Raw genomic sequence first — 20,833 nt, forward strand, 5'->3', positions numbered from 1 at the left:
GTGACATGCTCGAGTCGGAGCTCACCAGAAGGCATTCCCACTCTGCAGAGCGTCATCGAATTAATTCATCACGTTCAATTAGTATCTGAGAGCGAAGACTGCAGTGGATTTGAGACGCTGCTCCTCACGAGTGTGTTGCTGTGCAGCCTGCAGTAGGCGGTTTTTTATTCAATCAAAATGTGATTTGAAAAACTGGCCAGAATCATCCGTCAGCGCCGAGATAAATGTGCATCTAACGGTCTTACATGTTCTGGAAGCGTAGTCGCTTTCTTGCATGGATGCTTCCATTGGCTGATGACTGTAAGATTATAACCAATAATTTCCCTTTTTTGTTTTGTAAGACGTTCATAACCTGGAGTTTAAGGTTCTGATGTAGCGAGCAAAGATGGATGATGTAACAATTTAACAGGATTGTCAAAACGTCTTCTTCTTCTCTGTTTATTGGCGGATCACAAACCAACTTTAAAGGTGCATACCACCACACCATGTGGATGCTGCACTTGTTAAGTCAATCAAAGCCATCCGTGTTTTTAATTGGCTAGATTTCACTGATATCATTAAATAGCTGATGATACAAAACTCCCAATATTTATCAGTCTGATATTTATTTTGCGTCCCGACTTTCTTGGCGAGTTCGATTAGAAGAGCGATTCTTCTGGTTAGCTATAGCTTAGCATAAAGACTGGAAACAGATGGAAACAGCTAGCCTGGCTCTGTTGAAGGTGAAAGAAAAGTGCACAATCTAATAAAGTCATGTTGGTGTTGCTTTTTTCCATCAGTGCAACCGACCAATCGTGTTTTTGTAATGTCAAAGCTTAGCGACCGACACTTAACTGTGAGAGGATATCCCTTCGAGAAGTAGAAAAAAATGTGAGACTGCTCCTTTAAATGCGTCACATGTTGCCCAGAGTTTGACTTGTTTTTGTAATCGAGCTCTCAACGCCGCCTCTTTTTTTAATGAAACCCCAATGAAAGCTCTCAAACAAGTGGTAAACGATCGCAGTTTTTAAAACGCAGACACACTGTGTCGAAAAACCCTCCGTGTTGCATTCGGGGACCTAAGGAAGGTGTAGGCAGCCGCGTTGCCGTGGTAACGGGTGATTAAAACACGCAGCCACGGATAATGAGCACTATTAACATCCCACTCATTAAATTATAAATAATGTAGAGGAAGTAAAGACCACAATCCCAGAGCTAATTTTGTTAATGAATAGCACCGACTGAGAAACTTTTCCGTGCACAGAATTGTTTAATGCAGGTTCAGTTTTACTGTACGACCGCATTGACTTTACTGGGGTATAAAAGCTGCAATAAGCGAGTGAGAGTATCCAGGAATTCAGGGCACATTCCAGCAGGTTTGAACAGAGGTAGAGCGTCCCGCCTGTGTCAGTAATGAAATGTGTGAACTGGAACCAAAAGGAGTTTGTGTTGTTTCGACGTTTGGCCGGAGAGCGTCGGGGATTAGTTGTGATTCGTTTAGTGCTCAACAGAGCTGCTGCAGTCACCTGATGTCATTCAAAGCAGCTGTGTGGAATTCAGTGAATGTGGAAAGGGATGTCAATGGTTTGCAGTCAACAAAACAACTTATAGCGCCTCAGTAAGGCGACATTTTCAGCGATGCAATGGAAGAAATGTTCAGATTCTTTAGTCTGTAGATCTGTCGAAATCTACAAGTAAAAGTACCATCAGCCACATTTAAGATATCTAAAGATTAAGTTATTAGAGATATATAAGATGTTTTATGATGTTATTGGAACATTGTTACTGATGCATGAATGTTAAGTGTAATAAATGTGTTAGTTTGCTACAGAATAAACACTGAGAGTGTATTCAGGGTCTGCTAGTCTGTTTAACACATGAATCTCTTATCTCATCAACTTCTGGGTATTTTAGTTTCCTCTCATCTTGTGTCCTGTAATCTCCATACACTTAATTGTAGGAAAATGGGTTAAAATAACAGAAAGGCTTGTATCAAAGGGCAGAAAGCAGAAGAAACAATTTAATAAACTTGTTTCAGACATAAATCAAAATTTTCTCTTGTATATTGATAAAGAATTGAAAGCCTCCCACAAAGAAAGAATTGTAACATAGCATAACATAGCATAACATAGCATTGCATAGCATTGCATAGCATAACATAACATAACATAGCATAACATAGCATAGCATAGCATAGCATAACATAACATAACATAACATAGGATAACATAACATAACATAACATAGCATAACATAGCATAGCATAGCATAACATAACATAACATAACAAAACATAGCATAGCATAACATAGCATAACATAACATAACATAGCATAACATAACATAACATAGCATAGCATAGCATAACATAGCATAGCATAGCATAACATAACATAACATAACATAGCATAACATAACATAACATAACTTATCATAACATAACATAACATAACATAACATAACATAACATAACATAACATAGCATAACATAACATAACTTAACATAACATAACATAACATAACATAGGATAACAAAACATAACATAGCATAACATAACATAACATAACATAACATAACATAGGATAACATAACATAACATAGCATAACACAGCATAGCATAACATAACATAACATAACATAACATAACATAACATTACATTACATAACATAGCATAACATAGCATAACATAGCATAACATAACATGTTATAGAATAGCATGGATTAAATATCAAAAGTAATGAGACTCCATATTTTCAGAATAGCTCCCTTTTCAGTGCTGTATTATTGCAGTATATGACATTATTCTGTTCTGATCTCTAACTAACACATCTAAGAGCGTTATAATGTTACAGATGGTCGATTTTGTGCCAAATTTTACACAATATCACCTAATTACCATTCTTGAGTCGATGTACTTATTGAACTTGTCATCCTGGTTCAGGTAACTTCGAGTTGGTGAGTTTGCTTTTGGAGCGAGGGGCCGACCCCATGATCGGGACCATGTGTCGAAACGGCATCTCGTCTGCTCCGCTGGGAGACATGAACTCATACAGCCTGGCTGCAGCACATGGCCACAGGTAATACAGGCCATCACACACACACACACACACACACACACACACAGGGACTAATACAAGTGTCAGCCAGCCACAGATAGATCCATTACCACGGTATTGATCCATTTACACACTCTGCCCTGGTCCGTCTGCCGCTCACAGAATCCCGCAGTATGAGAGAGGCAGATATCTTGGTTTCGCTGTCAGACAACGGGCGACGATAAGCTGCTGCAGTCCATTCAGCAGCACTTACGGCTCCGGTTTGACATCATTTCCCTGCAGCTGGGTTAAGATAAAGCCCATTAACATTCAGGGCAGCGAGAGCTGTCGGGAGGTGGAGTGGAGTGGCAAGCCAACAACACAATGCAGCATTATTAAGACAATCAATTATAGCACGATGATCATGCTGCAGCGCGGCGTGAGCGGGCTGAAAACCGAATTAAGATCGGACGTGAGATGGTGTAAAAGTTTGCCTTTCTCTGCAGGTGCTGAATGACAATTATCTGTAGAAAGAGCGAAAACTACCTTGTTTGAATTTTTCTTTTATTCTTCCCAGTAGCTTTTTTGTAGAAGCGACTGATGGCTGACGTGTTTGAAAGAAGAATTCAGAACAATTTGTTTGTTGTTAGAAGTGACCAAAAGTCAAACTGCAGTAAAAGTAAAGACATCGTGTTAGAATATAACTCTGGTGATGGTGAGAGTCACTCGTATGAATCGTACTCGAGTAAAAGTCTTCAAGTATCTCAAATTAATCTGACTAGAATTGTTCTTGAGCTCAGACCGTGCACGAAAATGGATTTAAAAATGTGCTACTTTGCATCATTTTGGTCACAACCAGATGGAAACACTGCAGTAAATCTCTTCTCTCTCACTCAAACCTAAAAGGATCACCATCAGACAACATTGTGTAATTGGCTTCAAAGTGAGCCGTCAGCGATCAAACAATCTCAGAAACAGGATGGGATGTGATGTCGGTCCAAACGCGCCCCGCTCCGCTGAAGCAGAAGGTGCAGCGACGCCTCCTCGGGCTGCGATCACGCCGCTTACGTTACATGCTGAGGTCCGTTCTTTTCAAAAAGAGCGTCTGTCCCTAATGAGCAATCTCCTTCATTTGAGAGGATTTATGAGTTACTTCACATTGTCACTGTGCAGAGTCAGTGCAGGATGATGTCACTGATTCCACTTCTTTTGTGTACGACCGGGGAATTATAAAACCAAAGAGGGTGATATTGTTTCATGGCAGGTAATCAAAGCGCAGACGCTCCAGTTTATTGCAACTCATTAAAAATCCAGCGGTGGGTTATGATGTGTAGCCTAATGATGACTCAGCAGATATGGCCCCATTCAGAACAAAACCAGGGCTGTCCAAAGTTTTGGCATCCCTGGAACAGACCGTTTTACCTTATTCTCAGTTTTCAAGATTCCCAGAATGCAACAGGGTCCATTCTGGGCTGAAACCCATCCTCCATCCAAGTTTCATGGAAATCCGTTCATCAGATTTTATGTGATCCTGCTCACAAACCAACAAACCAACAAACACATGGGCACGGGTGAAAACATAACCTCCTGGGCGAAGTTCATTAATTGCTCTTAGAGTTTCCTCGGCTTTCCAAACTCAAGAAACTTTGAAAAGTCACCTCAGAGGATACATTTTCTTCTGGTGCTGTGTTGATGAACCCATCGACAAACACTTCTCAGACACGTATCATATCACTCCATTACTACTCAGATTAAGTAATATGTTCAGTTGAACGACACAAGCAGCCGTAATAAAGTCATATTTTACTGTAACACATTACTTTTGTGGCACGTTTCCCTCGACTCGTAACATTTTACAACCTCTTTTCTAATGGATCATATATTTCCACTCCTCAGACCATTAATCGAGGTTCAGAGTATTTGATTGTGCTTAATTAAGTACATGAATATATTGTTCATTGAGTGTCATCAGAGCTAAAGAGCTGTATGGGCTCAATGTGGAGTTAACACGGAACGTTTATGCCTAATTTAGAACCATTTTCCGGTCTGTGATCATCCACTTCACAACTTCTCCTCCTACTTTTTAACCTCAGGCTTGTGCTCGGTGTTTTGTAGTTCTCTCTTTTATACCTCCTGCTCTGACTTTTAAACGGCTAATCTCAGTCTGGGTTTGTTTTTTTTGTTTTTTTACCTTCTTCCCTCCAGGAATGTATTTCGGAAGCTCCTGGCCCAGTCGGAGAAGGACAAAGGGGACGTGTTGTCCCTGGAGGAGATCCTGGCCGAGGGTTCGGAGCCGGGGGAGAAGAGGCTGGCGCCGCAGGCCAACGGCGGAGGGACCCTGCGAACAGGAAAGGCCAAACTGAGGGCCCTGAGAGAGGCCATGTACCATAGCGCAGAGCACGGCCATGTGGACATCACCATAGACATCCGCAGCTTAGGTCAGATTTACTAATACATGCTTCACTGGCACACATGCCCTCGCTCTCTGGTGCCTCCCTCCAGCTGTCCTGGAGATGTGCTGCTCATGCTGTGCCTGTCCTGTCCCGTCCTGTCCCGTCCTGTACACTCTCTCAGCAATCACCGCTACTCATCCAACCATGAAGCAGTCGCACAGAATGGGACTTTTTTTTTTTATATCCGAGGCGATAATAGCTCGGGTCTAAGGTGTGAATGTGATGATGAGAAAAGCGTCCCCCGAGCAGAGCTCATCCCGTAGCCGCGGCCGTCATCAGCTTTCACCCCAGCGATGTCGGGTTCAGAGGGCGTGAGACCTGATGTGGCCGCTGATTAAGATTAATCGACTAATTTATTTCAGCTGACAGAAAAGTCTCGCCCCAAATGCCATTTAGCCGCTGATTCTGAGGCTTTTAGTCGTCTCACACACTCGTCAGCGCATCGAGATTTCCCAGCTGTCTTGTTATTGTCGAAGCTGAATTTTAGTTTAACGTTTTGAGGTTTACACAGTTAGACGAGGAGATCAACACCACTCTCACGTCTGTGCGGTAAATAAAGAAGCCATCACCAGCTGCCAGTTAGCTTAGCTTAGCACAAAGACTGGAAACAGGGAGAAACAGCCAACCCGGCGCCGCCAAGGTAACAGAGTCTACCTGCCAGGACCTCTAAAGCTCATTAATCAACATGTCGTATCTTGTTTGTTCAATCTATACAAAAACCAATGTGGACAAATGACAAACAGTGGTTTTAGAGCAAGTTTTAAAGTCGCTAGATGTTGTTACCTTGGGCCAGAGCCTAGTCAGAGGATGACTCATTCATTTCTTTAGATTTTTTAATACTTTCGCTCCAAACCCTGCCCTCACACTCAATGTGCGTCTGCCTGCGCTCAGTTCTGACCTGCTTCTGCTCGAGCTGTCTGCTTGCACTCAGATATATTCCTGCTTGCACAGTTTGTCGCTGTGATCCAGCCTTGGCCCTTCTCCATGCAAACAGGTTCGCTTCTCTGCCCTGTTGAAACGTCTCCAGGTTTATTTGTTGCCGGTGAAATGAATGAATGTTATGCGAGATTATGTCTCGGCAATTTATCCGTCTCCATTTTAACTGTTTGTTTCATGTCTGCAACCATGTGACTGTGCTGCTGCCTGTCTTGGCCTGGGCTCTGCTGAAATAAATGTTAAAGTATATGCTGTATATAACCTGTATTTGTATGGATGTGATGTTATGGGTGCATTTAGTCACACAAGTCACTCGCTGTTTATGGATATTGGCTTCTGTGCACACAGAAAAACGCATACAACGATATAAACTTGCATCATTTCCAAGTTTAGGGTTGTAAAAGTCGATATAAACTCTATATATATTGCTGGATTTTCTTATTGGCTAACTGATACATCAGTCATGTGGAGGCTGGCCTATAAGGACAGACTGGGTCAGGCTGTTGTCGGCTCTAGGGCGGGCATAGGAGATACTTGATGGTGCATTCAGGTGCACCTTGTAAACTCTATAGCCCATACTTAGCCTTGAAGGTTGTGTTATACAGGAAAGTTACAGAATGTTTCATATTTTGCTTTGTTGAAATGAAAAAGGCTACATCTGTCGTTAAGTTCTTGTTCTTACAATGCAGCTTTTTCTATGATTAGCTGCAAAATCATAAAAATATCCCATTCCGATCTGATAAATAAAGTACGTGGACTCAGAAGCGATGTGAACGCGCTTGCAGCTAGGCAGGAATGTCATTGGTCGGCAATAGAACTGGCGCTCTATTGGTCAGGGGAAGTTTGACAAGGTCGTTGCAAAAAGAAGCAGATTGTGAACGAGGAGAACGGCTGAAGAGAGTCTGTGCAAGCAACAATATATCCACTAAATAAATGAAAAATGTCCCAGAGCTCAAGGCGGCTTCTTCGAATTGCTTGTAAAGTCTCTAAAAATAACAAATGTATAATTATATGCAGTACATTTCAAATTTGAGAAGCTGGAATCAGACAATTTGGGGCCTTTTTTGAGAACTAACTTCAACATTAAGTCCCTATCAAAATGTTCTACCACATTAATAAACTAATCACAAACATCTCCACTGTCATATCATGATTTGTGTTAAAGTTCATAAACGCATCATTCAGTCTCATCATATTGTTACAGAACGTCTTTTTAACAGGACATCCTTTAATTATATTCAAGTGCTGCCTTTTATATTCCCGCCGGAGCCTTTCGACTCTCCACTAATCCAACTCTCACCATGCAATCGCCCTTCAACTCGCGCTGACACCATAAAGTGATGGAAACATGGTCGGTTCTGTCGCCCTTGACGACTTTGCTGCGTGTATTCACTGTCCGTGTGGTGTCACTCCTAGGCGTTCCCTGGACGCTGCACACCTGGCTCGAGTCCCTGCGTACCTGCTTCATCCAGCACCGCCGGCCGCTCATCCAGGGCCTGCTCAAAGACTTCAGCTGCATCCAGGAGGACGAGTACACGGAGGAGCTCATCACGCACGGCCTGCCGCTCATGTTCCAGATCCTCCGAGCCAGCAAGGTCGGCGAGGTTCTCTCCTTTTTATGTGCATGTAAACAAAACGCTTGTTAGAGGAACATCAGACAAAGCGCGGCTGCTTTTTCTGGAAAGACAAACTGTCCTGTGCTTGTTGTGCCGCCGTGACATTAACACTAACATTTGCATATATTTATTTGCACTCCAAAACCACATTATCATACATTTGCATAACATTTTTCGTCCTGGGAAAACGGAGGCCAAAACATAAAAAAAAAATCTTTAATCTGTGTAAAGTTTCTGTCCTCACTTGTGTCGGTGTGCGTTTGCAGAATGAGGTGATAAGCCAGCAGCTGTCAGTCATCTTCACCCAGTGCTACGGGCCCTTCCCCATCCCTAAGCTGACAGAGATCAAGAAGAAGCAGACCTCGCGCTTAGGTAAGAGAGCGACTTAAAAACACAGCGAAACACTTTCTGCTACTTTCTGCATTAAGTGAAGCCGAGCGATGACGGGGTGACAGCAGGGTTACAGCTAAAGCCGAGAGGCTTCTTGTGTTTTTTTCTTGGGGGAATTTGTCTCCGACTTTAGCGAGGTCACCAAACTGTGCATAACGCTCCGAAATGAGCTGATGAGACGTTAAGTTCATGAAGTTTCTTGTTCTTTCTTTTCAGACTTCAGGGCCCAATTTGTGTAAACTTAGTTATAAGACTTGCACTTGTCTTAAATTGTCAGGCTCCGCTTAAAAGTCCATCTTTGTAGGGTACAACCTGTAAAATCTGCAAGGTGCACTCAGGTACACCTTGTAAACTCCATAATCTATACTCAAATGACCAGGAAGGTTGTTTAATACGGTAGCATTCCGTAATTTTTCCTTTGTTGACATACAAAGGCTTCATCTGTTGTCGATTATCTTGTTCTTACAATGCAGCCTTTTTCATGATTAGATGGAAACTCACAGAAATATCTCCTTCAGTTCTACGTAGGCAGACGTTCCTTTAAAAAAAACTCAAATCAAATTATCAGTAAGCTCCACCAGACTCTTGTACAACATGTTCTCAGGTACCTTCTAGTTTCAGGTGCTGTTGTAATACATCATTTGGTGTCTGGGAATAGCAAAAAGGTCATATCCAGCGATCAAAATGTCACGGATTATTGCTTCAAACTTGTTTTGTAACATTTTCTAACCGATACAACACTTTCTTTTTGACATTCAAAAAAGTAATAATACAAAGTGCTTTTTAAAGAGCAGGTTAGTAAGTTATTCAGAAGCATCTTTTGCAGAAAATCTCTCAACATCCCAGCAGCAATGAATATATCAGATGTTCTGACAAATGAAATGAATAAAAGTCCAGTCTTTGTGGCTGTTGAAGGCCTCTAATAAGCTACAGTTTAATTCGGCCTTTAAGAAACGATTGGACACATGACCTTCCACAAGGTCGGGCTGATGTCATGCTAAAGCTATCAGCGAGCTAGTGGCACGTGAATGTTAGAGAAACTGCAGGCAAACTTCCCCAATGCTAGCATGTTAGCTTGGCATCGGTGAGTACTAACAGCCATTTTTTTGTTTATGTCCATTATGATAATAGTAGGTGTTTTCTGACATGATAGTGAGACACAACGTCAGTGGGTGTGATTAGAGATGACGACAGTGTGCTGCTCTCACAGTAAAAACAGCCTCTGAGCCGGTCGTTCATTAGCTTGCTAACTCAGTAGCACAAAGCACACAGCCCCTGAGCTGAAGAAAAGAGCCACTGCAACAGCAACACACTCACTTATCAGCTAACGTAGTCATTTAGCAGTCAACATTAGCACATAAGCACGCAGATACTGAGCTGAGGAATAGCCTAGCCTCAGTAGCTACTAACTCCAGTAGCGGCTATCGTTAGCACAAAGCACACAACTACTGTAGTGAGGAGTAACTGTCAGGCAGGGTCACCTTTTTGGAATTAGGTGATGGTTATTTTGTTATGTCTTAGCATGATGGGGCGCTAAACAGAGTTCTTTATTTATGTATTTATTAGCCAAAAAAGCAAAGAGAGCTTGTTTAACGTAGCGAACTAGCCGCTAACACGCCTCCCTGCTGACCAGTGTGACATATGGGACAGTTGGTGCAGTCAGGCGGTGCACGTTCATGTGTTTCAGAGGAGTGGCTCTGGCTTTAATGACAAAATATTATTATTGGGAGTAGCAATCCAGAGGATCATTAAATCAAGCTGCTGAGGGAGAGTTTGGAAATGATTAGAGAGGGAACACGAGGGTCAGGGGGGCGGGTTTTTAAAAGGCATTACATTTAATTTTCCCAATAAAAGTCCTTCGAAAGGTATAAAAAGTCTCGAATTTAATGTGCAAAAGCCTTTAAATAAAGTTCTCCTTCATGTGATCGCAGGCTGTCTGGAAGTGTTATAAACACGTTTAAAGTGGGACTGTTGTGACAGTGGATTGAGCTGCGGGAGGCCGTTTAATCCCGTTTAGTGAAGCCAGAACCAACAGAACCGCAACGAACGGCGTCACGACTGCAGCCACAGGAAGTGGGAAACTTGTCGTCTCAGAGTGGATGATTTTAGCAAAACTTAAATGAAGTTTTACCAGTTTTTTAATTGGTGAAGCCTTAGATTTGTTTCCTGCAAGTTATCTGGGACCAATTTGCATTAATTTAGTTGATTATAGAGTAGAAATTACTGTTAAATTCTGCAGGGAAAAACTGAAAAAGTGCAATTAGTCATTCTCGGTCGTAGTTTGCATCATACTTTCTTGCTTAGCCTGATTTGAACATGAAAAGTCTCAAATTTTACTTTTTGAGCCTGTAAAAACTCAGTTTCTTGCTGAAGGGAGGTTAGTCTACCACTGGAGGGTTTTCAGGGAGTATCAACCACACTGGTATCGAGTTGTTTTTGATAAGTCATGCCAAAAACTTTGAGATTTACCTAAACCATGTTTTATATTTCCATGTTGCACCTGGAGGACTGTCGGTTTTGCAGATAAACTCTGCTTATCTTAGTTTTGCTCTTTCCTTGCAGATTAAGATCGAAAACAAAAATGACAAATGACTATTCCAATAACATTGTAGGATTTAATTTCAACACTTAGTTTAGGATATACAACCTTAAAGCCTTTATTTATCAGTGAGTTGTACCAGTAATGTTACATCATTTTAAATACTGGGGTGGTGCAGTTCTTCATGTCGTGAAGAAACCCCCACCCTCCTATTATTCTTATAATTTTTGTGTGTCTGGGACTCCAAACAAACATCATTATCTCTGATACCGCAAACAAATGTGACCTCAGGCATCAATCTACAATGATTCATTTGTCTAATCTGATATTAAAAGCTCATTTGAAGTCAGAAAGTCACTGATTTCCACATTTTCTCCTGGTCTGAGGAGGCGCGCTCACACTCGGTGACGGTGCCGCAGCACCACCTAGTGTTGAACGAGAGTACAACGACGAGCGGTTTGTTATTGTGACTGTTGGGGATCATTATTGCTTTTAAAAACCTTTGACAACTAATTCATTTATCAGGATGTTCGGCTCAGCGGACCGGATACCAAATTCAGAATACTAATGAAAAAGGAATTGTTGTATGTGATAATGCTGCGCTGATAGCTGTGTGATGAATCACCTCCTGTGTAATTAATGAGCACATTAGCTTAATCTTCCTCTGTTTGCTGTTCTGCATCCACAGCTTAGGAGAATTGAGTAATGAGGCATCAGTCGGATCTTATTGTGATCTTCTTCTTCTCCTTCTTCTTCTCTGATTCAGACCCGCACTTCCTCAACAACAAGGACATGTCTGACGTCACTTTCCTGGTGGAGGGGAAACCATTTTATGCACATAAAGTTCTGCTGTTTACAGCTTCGCCCAGGTAAAGAAAAACTGAGCTATTTATTGAAGTGTTTTTACTGCATTTTCAGCTATAATATACCCACGATTCCCTCTGTTTCGTCCAGGTTCAAGTCCCTGCTTCAGAACCGGCCTGCAGCGGAGAACACCTGTATCGAGATCAGCCACGTCAAGTACAATATTTTCCATGTAAGAACTTCATCTTGCTCTCATTTATCATCTTTCGCTTTTCCAATTACAGCCACAAACCCTGAAACCACAGTCACTATGTCCAAGGTGACGACACAGAGCTGTAAAACGTGATTAAAGTTTGTTGTTTTCAGTTATAACTGCAGCTAACATCACATTTCTGAGGCCGTTATGATAATAAAATTATAGAATATTTCCAGATTTATCCACAAATTATCACATGACAAACACACATACTGACATATCGTGATGCGCTACTATCGCTTGATACGGTTCATATTTATTTTGCAACTTCTCACACTTATTAATGTTAATTAGCATTTTATAACGACTTACAAGCTCCTTTTTATTAAGTAGTTTCGACCAAGCAGTCTGATGATGGTATACTAGACAATTAGAATGTGTTAAAACACCTCTCTGATCTCTCAGAATAGTGGATACAACAATAAAGTAAAGAAAAATCTGCTAACGGTACTGATAAAAAAGGCCTGAAAACAAGCTTCTTTCTAGCTGAGTGTGATCAGATAATCTGACCAGAAAACAGACAACTACACTTGGTTTCTGTCAGAGTTTTCACACTTTAAGTCCAGATTATTATACCCAAATCAAAACAATTTGATTTATTTAGCACATAAACCCCAACTGGCTTTAAACGCTGTCATGATCGATGATTACATTTGAGAGTCTTGAGAATTAAAAAGGATAAAATGACAATGACGTGATGCTACAAGGCTGTTTGTCCCCTGCTGTGTGTTCCAGCTGGTCATGCAGTATCTGTACTGCGGAGGCACCGACACTCTGCACATACGCAACACCGAAGTCATGGAGGTAAGAGAGTCTCGCCCGAGAGCGACACGAGCATCACAGCGCCGCTAATCCACCCCGAGCTCTGTTCCTCATTCTGTTGTGGCTCTTCTGTTCTCCCTGCAGCTCCTCTCTGCAGCCAAATTCTTCCAACTCGAGGCCCTTCAGAGACACTGTGAGATCATCTGCTCCAAGAACATCACCACGGAGACCTGCGTCGACCTGTACAAGCACGCCAAGGTGAGCCGCCGCCGATCGACAAGTCATCAACATGTTTATTTTCGGAAGCGTAGCTGTGAAACAAACCTGGTGTCCTCTCTCCATCGTCTTCCCTTGTCGCCGCAGTTCCTTGGCGCCTCGGAGCTCACCGCTTTCATCGAGGGCTACTTCCTGAAGAACATGGTGCTGCTGATCGAGCTCGACGGCTTCAAGCAGCTGCTGTACGAGCCCCCTCCCCCCGAGAGCCCCGCGTCCAGCCCCGGCATCTACTCGGACATCCTCGTCGACCTGGAGAAAACCCTGGCCATCCGCGTCCGCTCCATCCACCTCTCCACCTCCAAGGGCTCCGTGGTGTGACGTCGAGCCCCTCTACGAAACACAAAGCCCTCCGATCCAGGCACAGCATCCATGTAACACCACTTCTTAAAAACACGCAGGCCTGTCCAATGAAGTCCTGAAGAGAGAGGGGCTGCCGGATGTTTTTATGTCAGGGATTCCCTTTAATTCAGCGCCCGTCGAAAGCCCCCCCCCCCCCCCTTTGGAGAGTTAACGGAAAACCAGAGAGACGTTGAACTCTTGTCGTCCTGATAGCTCCCACCGATCACTTCTCACCCCTACAATAACAGAAAAAAACTGTACGGAAAAAAAAAGAAATAGAAACAGACTAGAAGCACTTAGAACTAACCGTGATGACAACGTAGAGTATTTCACATAAGAAACATGCATGAAATACATCCTGTACACCTTCTTTCCGCTTAAAAAAAAAAGGTAGAGTAGAATTCAATAAAAGCAGCTTCTCTCATCACGAGACTTTGGTTTACAGATCGCCCCAACGGAAGCGGACGCTCATCGCAGTCTTAACGTCTGACACATGCCAAAATATAACCCTACTATACAAAAAAAACCCCAATAACAAGAAGTGACTCCGTAGCAACGCCGGGACGTGGCTTTTTTTCTAGGTGGACATCTTCACCCCGCCATCACTCGTACGTGTGGACGCGTCTCACTGTGTTATATCTACTGTGCGCTGAGGCCAAACTGATCACGGAGAACTTCCGCCGCGGCCGACGCTGCAGCGCTGACTCGACTGAAGGCGGCCCACTCGGTGAAATCTATGCTGGCGTGTGCTCCGAACACGTTTCCTTTTTTTTTGTTTTTTGTCCAACTGGGAAATTAAAAACTCCACGAGCACTGTCTGACTTTTTTTTTTCTTCTTCTTCTTTTGTTTTTTTGTTTTTTTTTTGCATGACACCTACTCAACTGAGCTGCTGCCCCCCCCCCAATCCCCCCTCCCAGCCTGATATTGCTTTTTATGCAGAGCTTACTTCACTTCACGGACCACTTTTCTCAACGGGAGAGAGAGAGAAAAAAAACAAAAAAAACGCTGCTTATTAACTTTCTATCCACTGCTAACGCTGACCGAGCGGGATTCTGAGATGGATTTCGATCGGCGGGGACTTTTGAGAAATGGAGAGAGTCGAAGCGAAGTGTAAATACGTCCCTGAAGTCATCGTGCTGGTCGTTCTTTTCCTTTTTTTTTTTTTTTTTTTTTGTAAACTGATGTACAGTAATCCTCCTACGCTCGCTTGGCTGACGACACCAGTCTCATTGAATGTGCTCCCGGTTTGTTCCTGCTGTATGTCTGTACGTATGTATGTGTCTGTTGATGCATGTTCGATCTGTTCGTTTGTTTGAATCCTTCCGCTTTAGCTGTGCTTTCTGTGTAGATGGGTAGGGCAGAGTTAGGGTGTTGATTGTTCCAGTTGACGTTCCGGTCAAAAAGGGTAATTCCCTCATTGTTGCTGTATCTGAAACATTCCAGATGATCAGGGGTCGATCCACGAGATGCATCTTGAAAAAGTCACCTTTTGGTTTTTTTTTAGGCTTCACCTTCGCTGAACTTCCTCGAAAAGAAAGGTTGAATTCCTACACGCCCTCCATGTAGAGTTCAGAAGAGACACAACAGACATGCCTGAGTGGAAGCCCAGGACATTCACAAACTGCTAAAATATTGCACTTTTTTTTGGGTTGGTTGAGGTGGAAAAGTTAGCCATGAACAATTGAATAAAAGCAAAATGAGACGCAGACAGACAAAAAAAACACCGAGCGAAGAGACAAAACATGGCAGCAGATAAACTCTTAAAGCGAAACTTTCGCCAAAAAGCAACCGAGGCTTTATTTGGGATTGAATATGAGTCAAACCTTCGTGTAAAAGCATAATTACGACGAAAGAGGCACTTTTAAGATTTATCGTAGTTTCGGTTGTTAGTTTTGAACAGGAGAGCTAGGGGCACGACACACTAGCATCACAATCGCTATTTTTAGCATGACGGCGGCGAGCAGGAGGTGCAGCAGCTAACGTGAGTTGTTCAAAAACCTTCTTTTTCGTAAACTCTGTGTACACAAACAATGTTCTCAATGCTCTTGTTCATGTGTAGAGACCCTGGTGATGCTACGAGCAAAGTTTCATGTTGTGTCGAGCCTTCTTAGTGTTCTAAAAATAGCGATTTTGATGCTAGCGTGTCCTGCCCCATGCTCTCCCGTTCAAAATTAACGTGCCCAAAACCAAAACTACGGTAAATCTTAAAAGTGCCTCTTTCGTCGTAATTATGCTTTCACACGAAGGTTTGACTCATATTCAATCCCAAATAAAGCCTCGGTTGCTTTTTGGCGAGAGTTTCGCTTCAATGTCTTTGTGGACGAATACGGATCGAATACTCATCTTCCACATCTGTTCCCTTCATGTTAGCTCTCGCCGCTCCGTCTTATTCTGCCGTGGTTTAACGATCTACCTGACTGAGGAGGATCATTTCCAGCTGTGATTTACTTGAGCCTAATAAAGCGTCGCTCAAGCAGGTTTGAAGAGTCCCATTTGCGGCTGAAGCACCTGGGATTTATTGATCTCTAATCAGCTCAGACGGACGGCAGCCTTCTCGTATTAAAAAAATGGGAAATGAGAGAGTTAAACTTTTTGGAAAACAAGGGATCACGACAACGGAAGCTCGGGAGTTTGTCGCCGCTGCACATAACGTAGATCTCCTAAACGCCATACTCCTCCATAACCAGCAGGGAAATAACTTACGTCAAGTCTAGATTTTACTAAGATTAGATCAAAATAAGGTTTTATAAATCGCTACTTACTTATCATGCTTATTGTACTTATTTAGGGAAATGTGTTTAAAATATTGCGCCAAACTTTAGATAGAAAATTCTACGTCTAGGGAAAAGCTTGAAACTCTCCTTGAATCATCATTAAAAGGAAATAATAAAATATCTACCTTGATAAGAAGTTGAAGGTGCGAGCCTGCGTACGTATAGCTTCGTGATAGGTGTTAACAATCAAGCAATAAACAAAGAGTGTCCTGCTAACGATGGATGGATGATAATGTTTGTCGTGAAGGAAACTGCTGGGATTTGTAGTTTGAACTTGCGCCTTTGACTGTCTTCTCCAGACAAAAGATGATTTCTCAGACGGTTAGAAAATAGTTTAAATCGGTGGCAACGACATGAACGAATAAGATTTTATCTGATCAGTTTCATGTGTCTCTGATCAAAAAACATGGAGGGTACCGCTCAAAGAAAACTCTGAGATGGAAAAACAGCTTCCTGACCGTCAGCCATCAAATCCACAGAGTGGAAACAACACATCTTTATACTGAAGCCAACAAAAGAAGAGACGATATCAAAAAAATCCTTAGAATGAGACGAATCATGTCCAAATCTGTGGGATAAGAATGAAAATTGAAAAGGGAGATTAAAGTATAAAAGGCGTTTAAACAACACGTTTGGTTGTCTCAGGTGTTTGAGCTTCACGCGTGGCTTCAGCACAAAGACGCGTCGTTTTCATGTCAGCGACCGAACTGTTGTGTCTCTAATCACCTCAACGCTCGTCGGAACTTCAACCTTTTTGTTCCACTCGATTGCATTACTCCACAACTACTCTTGTACAGAACTGATTATCTAACACACACCTGGTGAGGTGTGTGTTAGATAATCAGTTCTGACAGGACCAAACGTTAAAAAACCCCCGACACTCATCGTTCAGCTGCAGCCGTGATGTTCGAACGATGCACGCTCCCTCAGAAAACGGTTGAAACTTGAACAAAACCCCTCAAACTCAGACGCAGTATATCTCAATTCAAGAGGAGAACACGGGACGAAGAGCTGATCTCATGAATGTAAAGCTGAATAGTTACAGGATGTGCAGCTTTTGTCCAGCAGCGAACCAAAACGAGGACGCTTCTCTCTGTCAACGATGCAAAATGTCGAGACCAATCTCACGGAAAAATCCCTCCAACATTTTGTTTCTGGGGCCACAAACAAACACTTTTTGAGAGACACGTGACGGCGCACAAGAAGCTGGGTTTTAAGTTCTGTAAATAGTTACAGAAAGTTCAGATATACAGTAGATACGATCCTACAACTTTATTTTCTTACCGACATACATAGCACTATATATTTTATTTTACATTCCACAGCTATTTTGTTTTACAAAAGTGAAAAAGATTATATAAAAAAGACGCTTTAACGTTTTTTGAAAATATCGAGCAATATTTCCATGAGAGACTGTATTACCTTTAGAAGTACGAGGACGAACACGCCGCAGGATGTGAAAGACACATAATATAGAATATATCTACGAAGAGTGACTGAGAAAAAGGCCTGAATATGTTATTTTTGTTGATATTGATATTTCAAACTCACAGTCTGTTGATTTTTAACCCCGGCGGCTTTAACGAAGCCGACGATTTAATTATCCCACCGACATCGTCATCATCCTCACCACATGTTTGAATCATCGCACGTGCCCGCATTCGAATCAAAGAATTAAAAAGGTGGAAAATGTAACTCGAAGATGCAAAAAAACAAAACAAACGTTTCGTCTCCGCGGAGGTGAAAAAGGTTCATAATGATGTCAAAGCACTTTTCCCCGTGCCAGTGTTACTGTAGCCTCACACAATCAAAAGCATTAGTATGTCACCAGTGAGCTTAAAGTTTCAGTCTTATTAGAGCCGGATATGACGGTAGAATAAGAGAAGAAGTCAGAAAAAGACTTTAACTCGTCTCTGTTTTTTTTTTCATTATCAGTCTTAATGTGATGCCGTTAGCAGGAGACTAACTTTAGCTTGCCCTGTACTGGCGCTTTTGATTCGATAAAAACTGGGTCAAACCCGTTGGAGTAAATGTCAGTTTCGCATGGCTCTTCTTGTTTAATGTTGTTGAGAATGTGCTTTGTACACCAGCTTTCCGTCTAACTAAGACTCTCCCCCCTCCCCCCTCTTTAATTTGTCCGAGCATTTATTTGCCTGCATATTTGTTCCTGGTAATAAAACGAACATTTCTCCTAGACGCAGTGGAAACAATGCATGGGATGTTCACTAGACTTCGAATCCACAGGGCGGGGGAGGGGAGGGGAGGGGAGGGGAGGGACTTTTGCTATTATTTTTCCTTTGATGAGAACATGTATATTGTACAAAATATATATATATATATGAAATATAAATTATACATGGTGTGAGAAGCAGGGATGTGGTGGAGTATAACAACATAAAGGAATGTTACACTCGTGCTGCAGTTTCTGTGGTTCCATGACATGCTTTTGTGGACAGCTAATAAACGACCAGAGTTTAAACCGTATGAAGGGCGTTTTTATTCTTTTTGTTTAATTTGGGTTTGAATGGTAAGAAATTGCTGTGCTTGTACCAAATTCCAAAATACCTTCAAAATGAATGTTGTTCCCCTCGTAGCTGTTGTGTTTACATCTGTAGCGCCACTGTGTAGCGCTTTAGCAAGTGTTAGCATGCTAACAGGAAACTGCAAATAGCGGATTTAAGGATGAATCATTTATAACAATTGAAAAACTGATAATTTCTCATGTGACATCTGGAATATATCATTTTATATGTCATTTAAAAAAAAGGTTGAACAGATATTTTAAACTTAAAGTTTTATTTTCCAGAAAAAGCAGAGGAGGCAAAGGTAGCATAAAGGCTAACTGTTAGCATAAAACAGAATACAAACATGTATTAAAAAGCAAAGCCAAGACACTGGAGTCTAAACTTCCTTTTAACGGTGCTGTTTGTAAGAAAAGTGGATTTTTGCGTCTTGTTCCTGGCTCGTTAAATAACGACACTTTGGGATTATTGGACAGTTTTTTTTGTTATTTTCTTACAATGAGCACCTTTAAAATCGAGGATGGTTCTTAATGGAAATTCAAAGACTTAACCAACATTATGCTTTTTCCCAAGCAGCTGATCTTGAAGGATATGGCTAAAAATATTCAACAAATTCTATGTAAAGACCAAAAACAATGGTCTTAGTCCAACTCTAAAACTTTTTAAATACGTGTCTAAGACTCGACCCTCTGATCAACCTCTCTGGTTTCCTTTTGTGGTATCAATTCTCCTGCATTTCTCCCAATTTCTGACAGAGTTTCATCCCTTCTTTTCCTCTTCCTGTCATCACAAGCTTTGTCTTGCACTCTGGCGTCCTGTGCTGTCGCGCCTCGTCCTCCTCAAAAGAAAGATTCCTGCTCATGTAATGTTTCAAAGAAGAGGGGGATGCATTTTGTAGAATCTGCGGTGTCAAATGTTTCTTTTCCCAGCCAGCTTCAGTCACCATCGAGAGGCTGACCAGCAGGCTCTGAAGGCAAGACAATGACTGAATCGATGAATAAAACTTATGGATTTACGTTTATGCCAGTGATTCACACAAAAGGTTAATTATTCTGCATTCTTTCTTGAAAAGTATTTAATATAAAATTACGTTCTTTAAAATTCACACAGGAAACAAAGTATCTGGAACCCAATTTTTCAGAGTTTTGCTTTCAAAATCCTTCCTATTTTTAAGATTTCAAGGTCAGACTCACAATGAACTTCAGTGGATGTGTTTATGGTAATCAGTCCCTCCAACAGCGAGGTTCATCGATGTGCTTATAGTCATTTTTGGCCAACGATGGAACAGATTCCACTGTGGAATGTGGCTGTAAGCTCTCTCAGGTGGTTATACTTCCTTGTAAGGCTCAGTAACTATTGTTTTTGGTCTTTTCAAAAGAAAAGTTGACAAGAAAATGAGAGAACATCACCAGACGTGTCCGTGGAAGTAGAAGTTTATATCCACAGTGGCGATATGACCGGTGTGACAGCCGATAGTTACTAAACACTGAATCATTCTGAAGGTCTAAACTCTGATTATTTGTTTTCTAACATTATATAAACAACTTTGTTTTATTTTTATGTGCTGGTGCTGGAAATAATTCTTCTTCACAAGGACGCTGCATCGTCCGCTGGATGAAAATGTGACAGATCTGGCCGCGGCCCAGCAGCGGGGTGTTTTATCGATCCCTTTACTGCGACCGGGGAAATGATTCAAGGTACTTAAAGTCGTGACAGCTCCCTCACAAAGCCAACGGACTGTCTGCAGTCAGACTGATAAAGAAATACAGGCTCATAAAAAGTCTGGAGCTCAGTTTGGCTGGGGTTCCTGTTTTTTCAGGGGGGGATTCTCCACAGGAACAAACTGCACCGAACACAACCAGCATCCCTTATAATCTACGGCTTAGATAGCTATAGTCTTTAGTGTAATTAAGCAAAAATTACCCCCCATAAAATCATTTTTCTCAGCTCCTCCAGTGTGAATAATTTCTGATCTCTTTGATATTAGATATCAAACTGAATATCTTTGGGTTTTGAACCATAATACAACAGTTTCAATATGTCAGCTGGAGTGTGGAGACATGTGAGGGTGACTTTTCATACTTGTTTGACATTTTACAGCACAATTATTGACATTTATTTAGGAGAAGTTTAGTAAATAAGGCAAATA

The 20,833-nt window shown here is 41.9% G+C and overlaps 1 protein-coding gene across 3 annotated transcripts in view; it reads left to right on the forward strand.

The window, feature by feature from the left end:
• The window catches only part of btbd11a (BTB (POZ) domain containing 11a), a 185,079-nt gene extending 170,697 nt beyond the window's left edge, over window positions 1-14,382 (forward strand). For 2 of the 3 annotated variants that reach the window (XM_030440696.1, XM_030440698.1), the window contains 9 exons: window positions 2,923-3,058; window positions 5,222-5,454; window positions 7,822-8,009; window positions 8,288-8,393; window positions 11,717-11,819; window positions 11,905-11,986; window positions 12,746-12,814; window positions 12,917-13,030; window positions 13,136-14,382. In XM_030440696.1, coding sequence (XP_030296556.1) covers window positions 2,923-3,058; window positions 5,222-5,454; window positions 7,822-8,009; window positions 8,288-8,393; window positions 11,717-11,819; window positions 11,905-11,986; window positions 12,746-12,814; window positions 12,917-13,030; window positions 13,136-13,366 — 1,262 coding nt within the window. In that variant the 3' untranslated portion in view covers window positions 13,367-14,382. The remainder of the gene's footprint in view (window positions 1-2,922; window positions 3,059-5,221; window positions 5,455-7,821; window positions 8,010-8,287; window positions 8,394-11,716; window positions 11,820-11,904; window positions 11,987-12,745; window positions 12,815-12,916; window positions 13,031-13,135) is intronic. The other variant, XM_030440697.1, reaches the window with a different exon arrangement.
• The last annotated feature ends 6,451 nt before the right edge of the window (window positions 14,383-20,833 follow it).

The sequence above is a fragment of the Sparus aurata genome, chromosome 14, assembly GCF_900880675.1.
Source record: "Sparus aurata chromosome 14, fSpaAur1.1, whole genome shotgun sequence".
Taxonomy (NCBI): domain Eukaryota; kingdom Metazoa; phylum Chordata; class Actinopteri; order Spariformes; family Sparidae; genus Sparus; species Sparus aurata.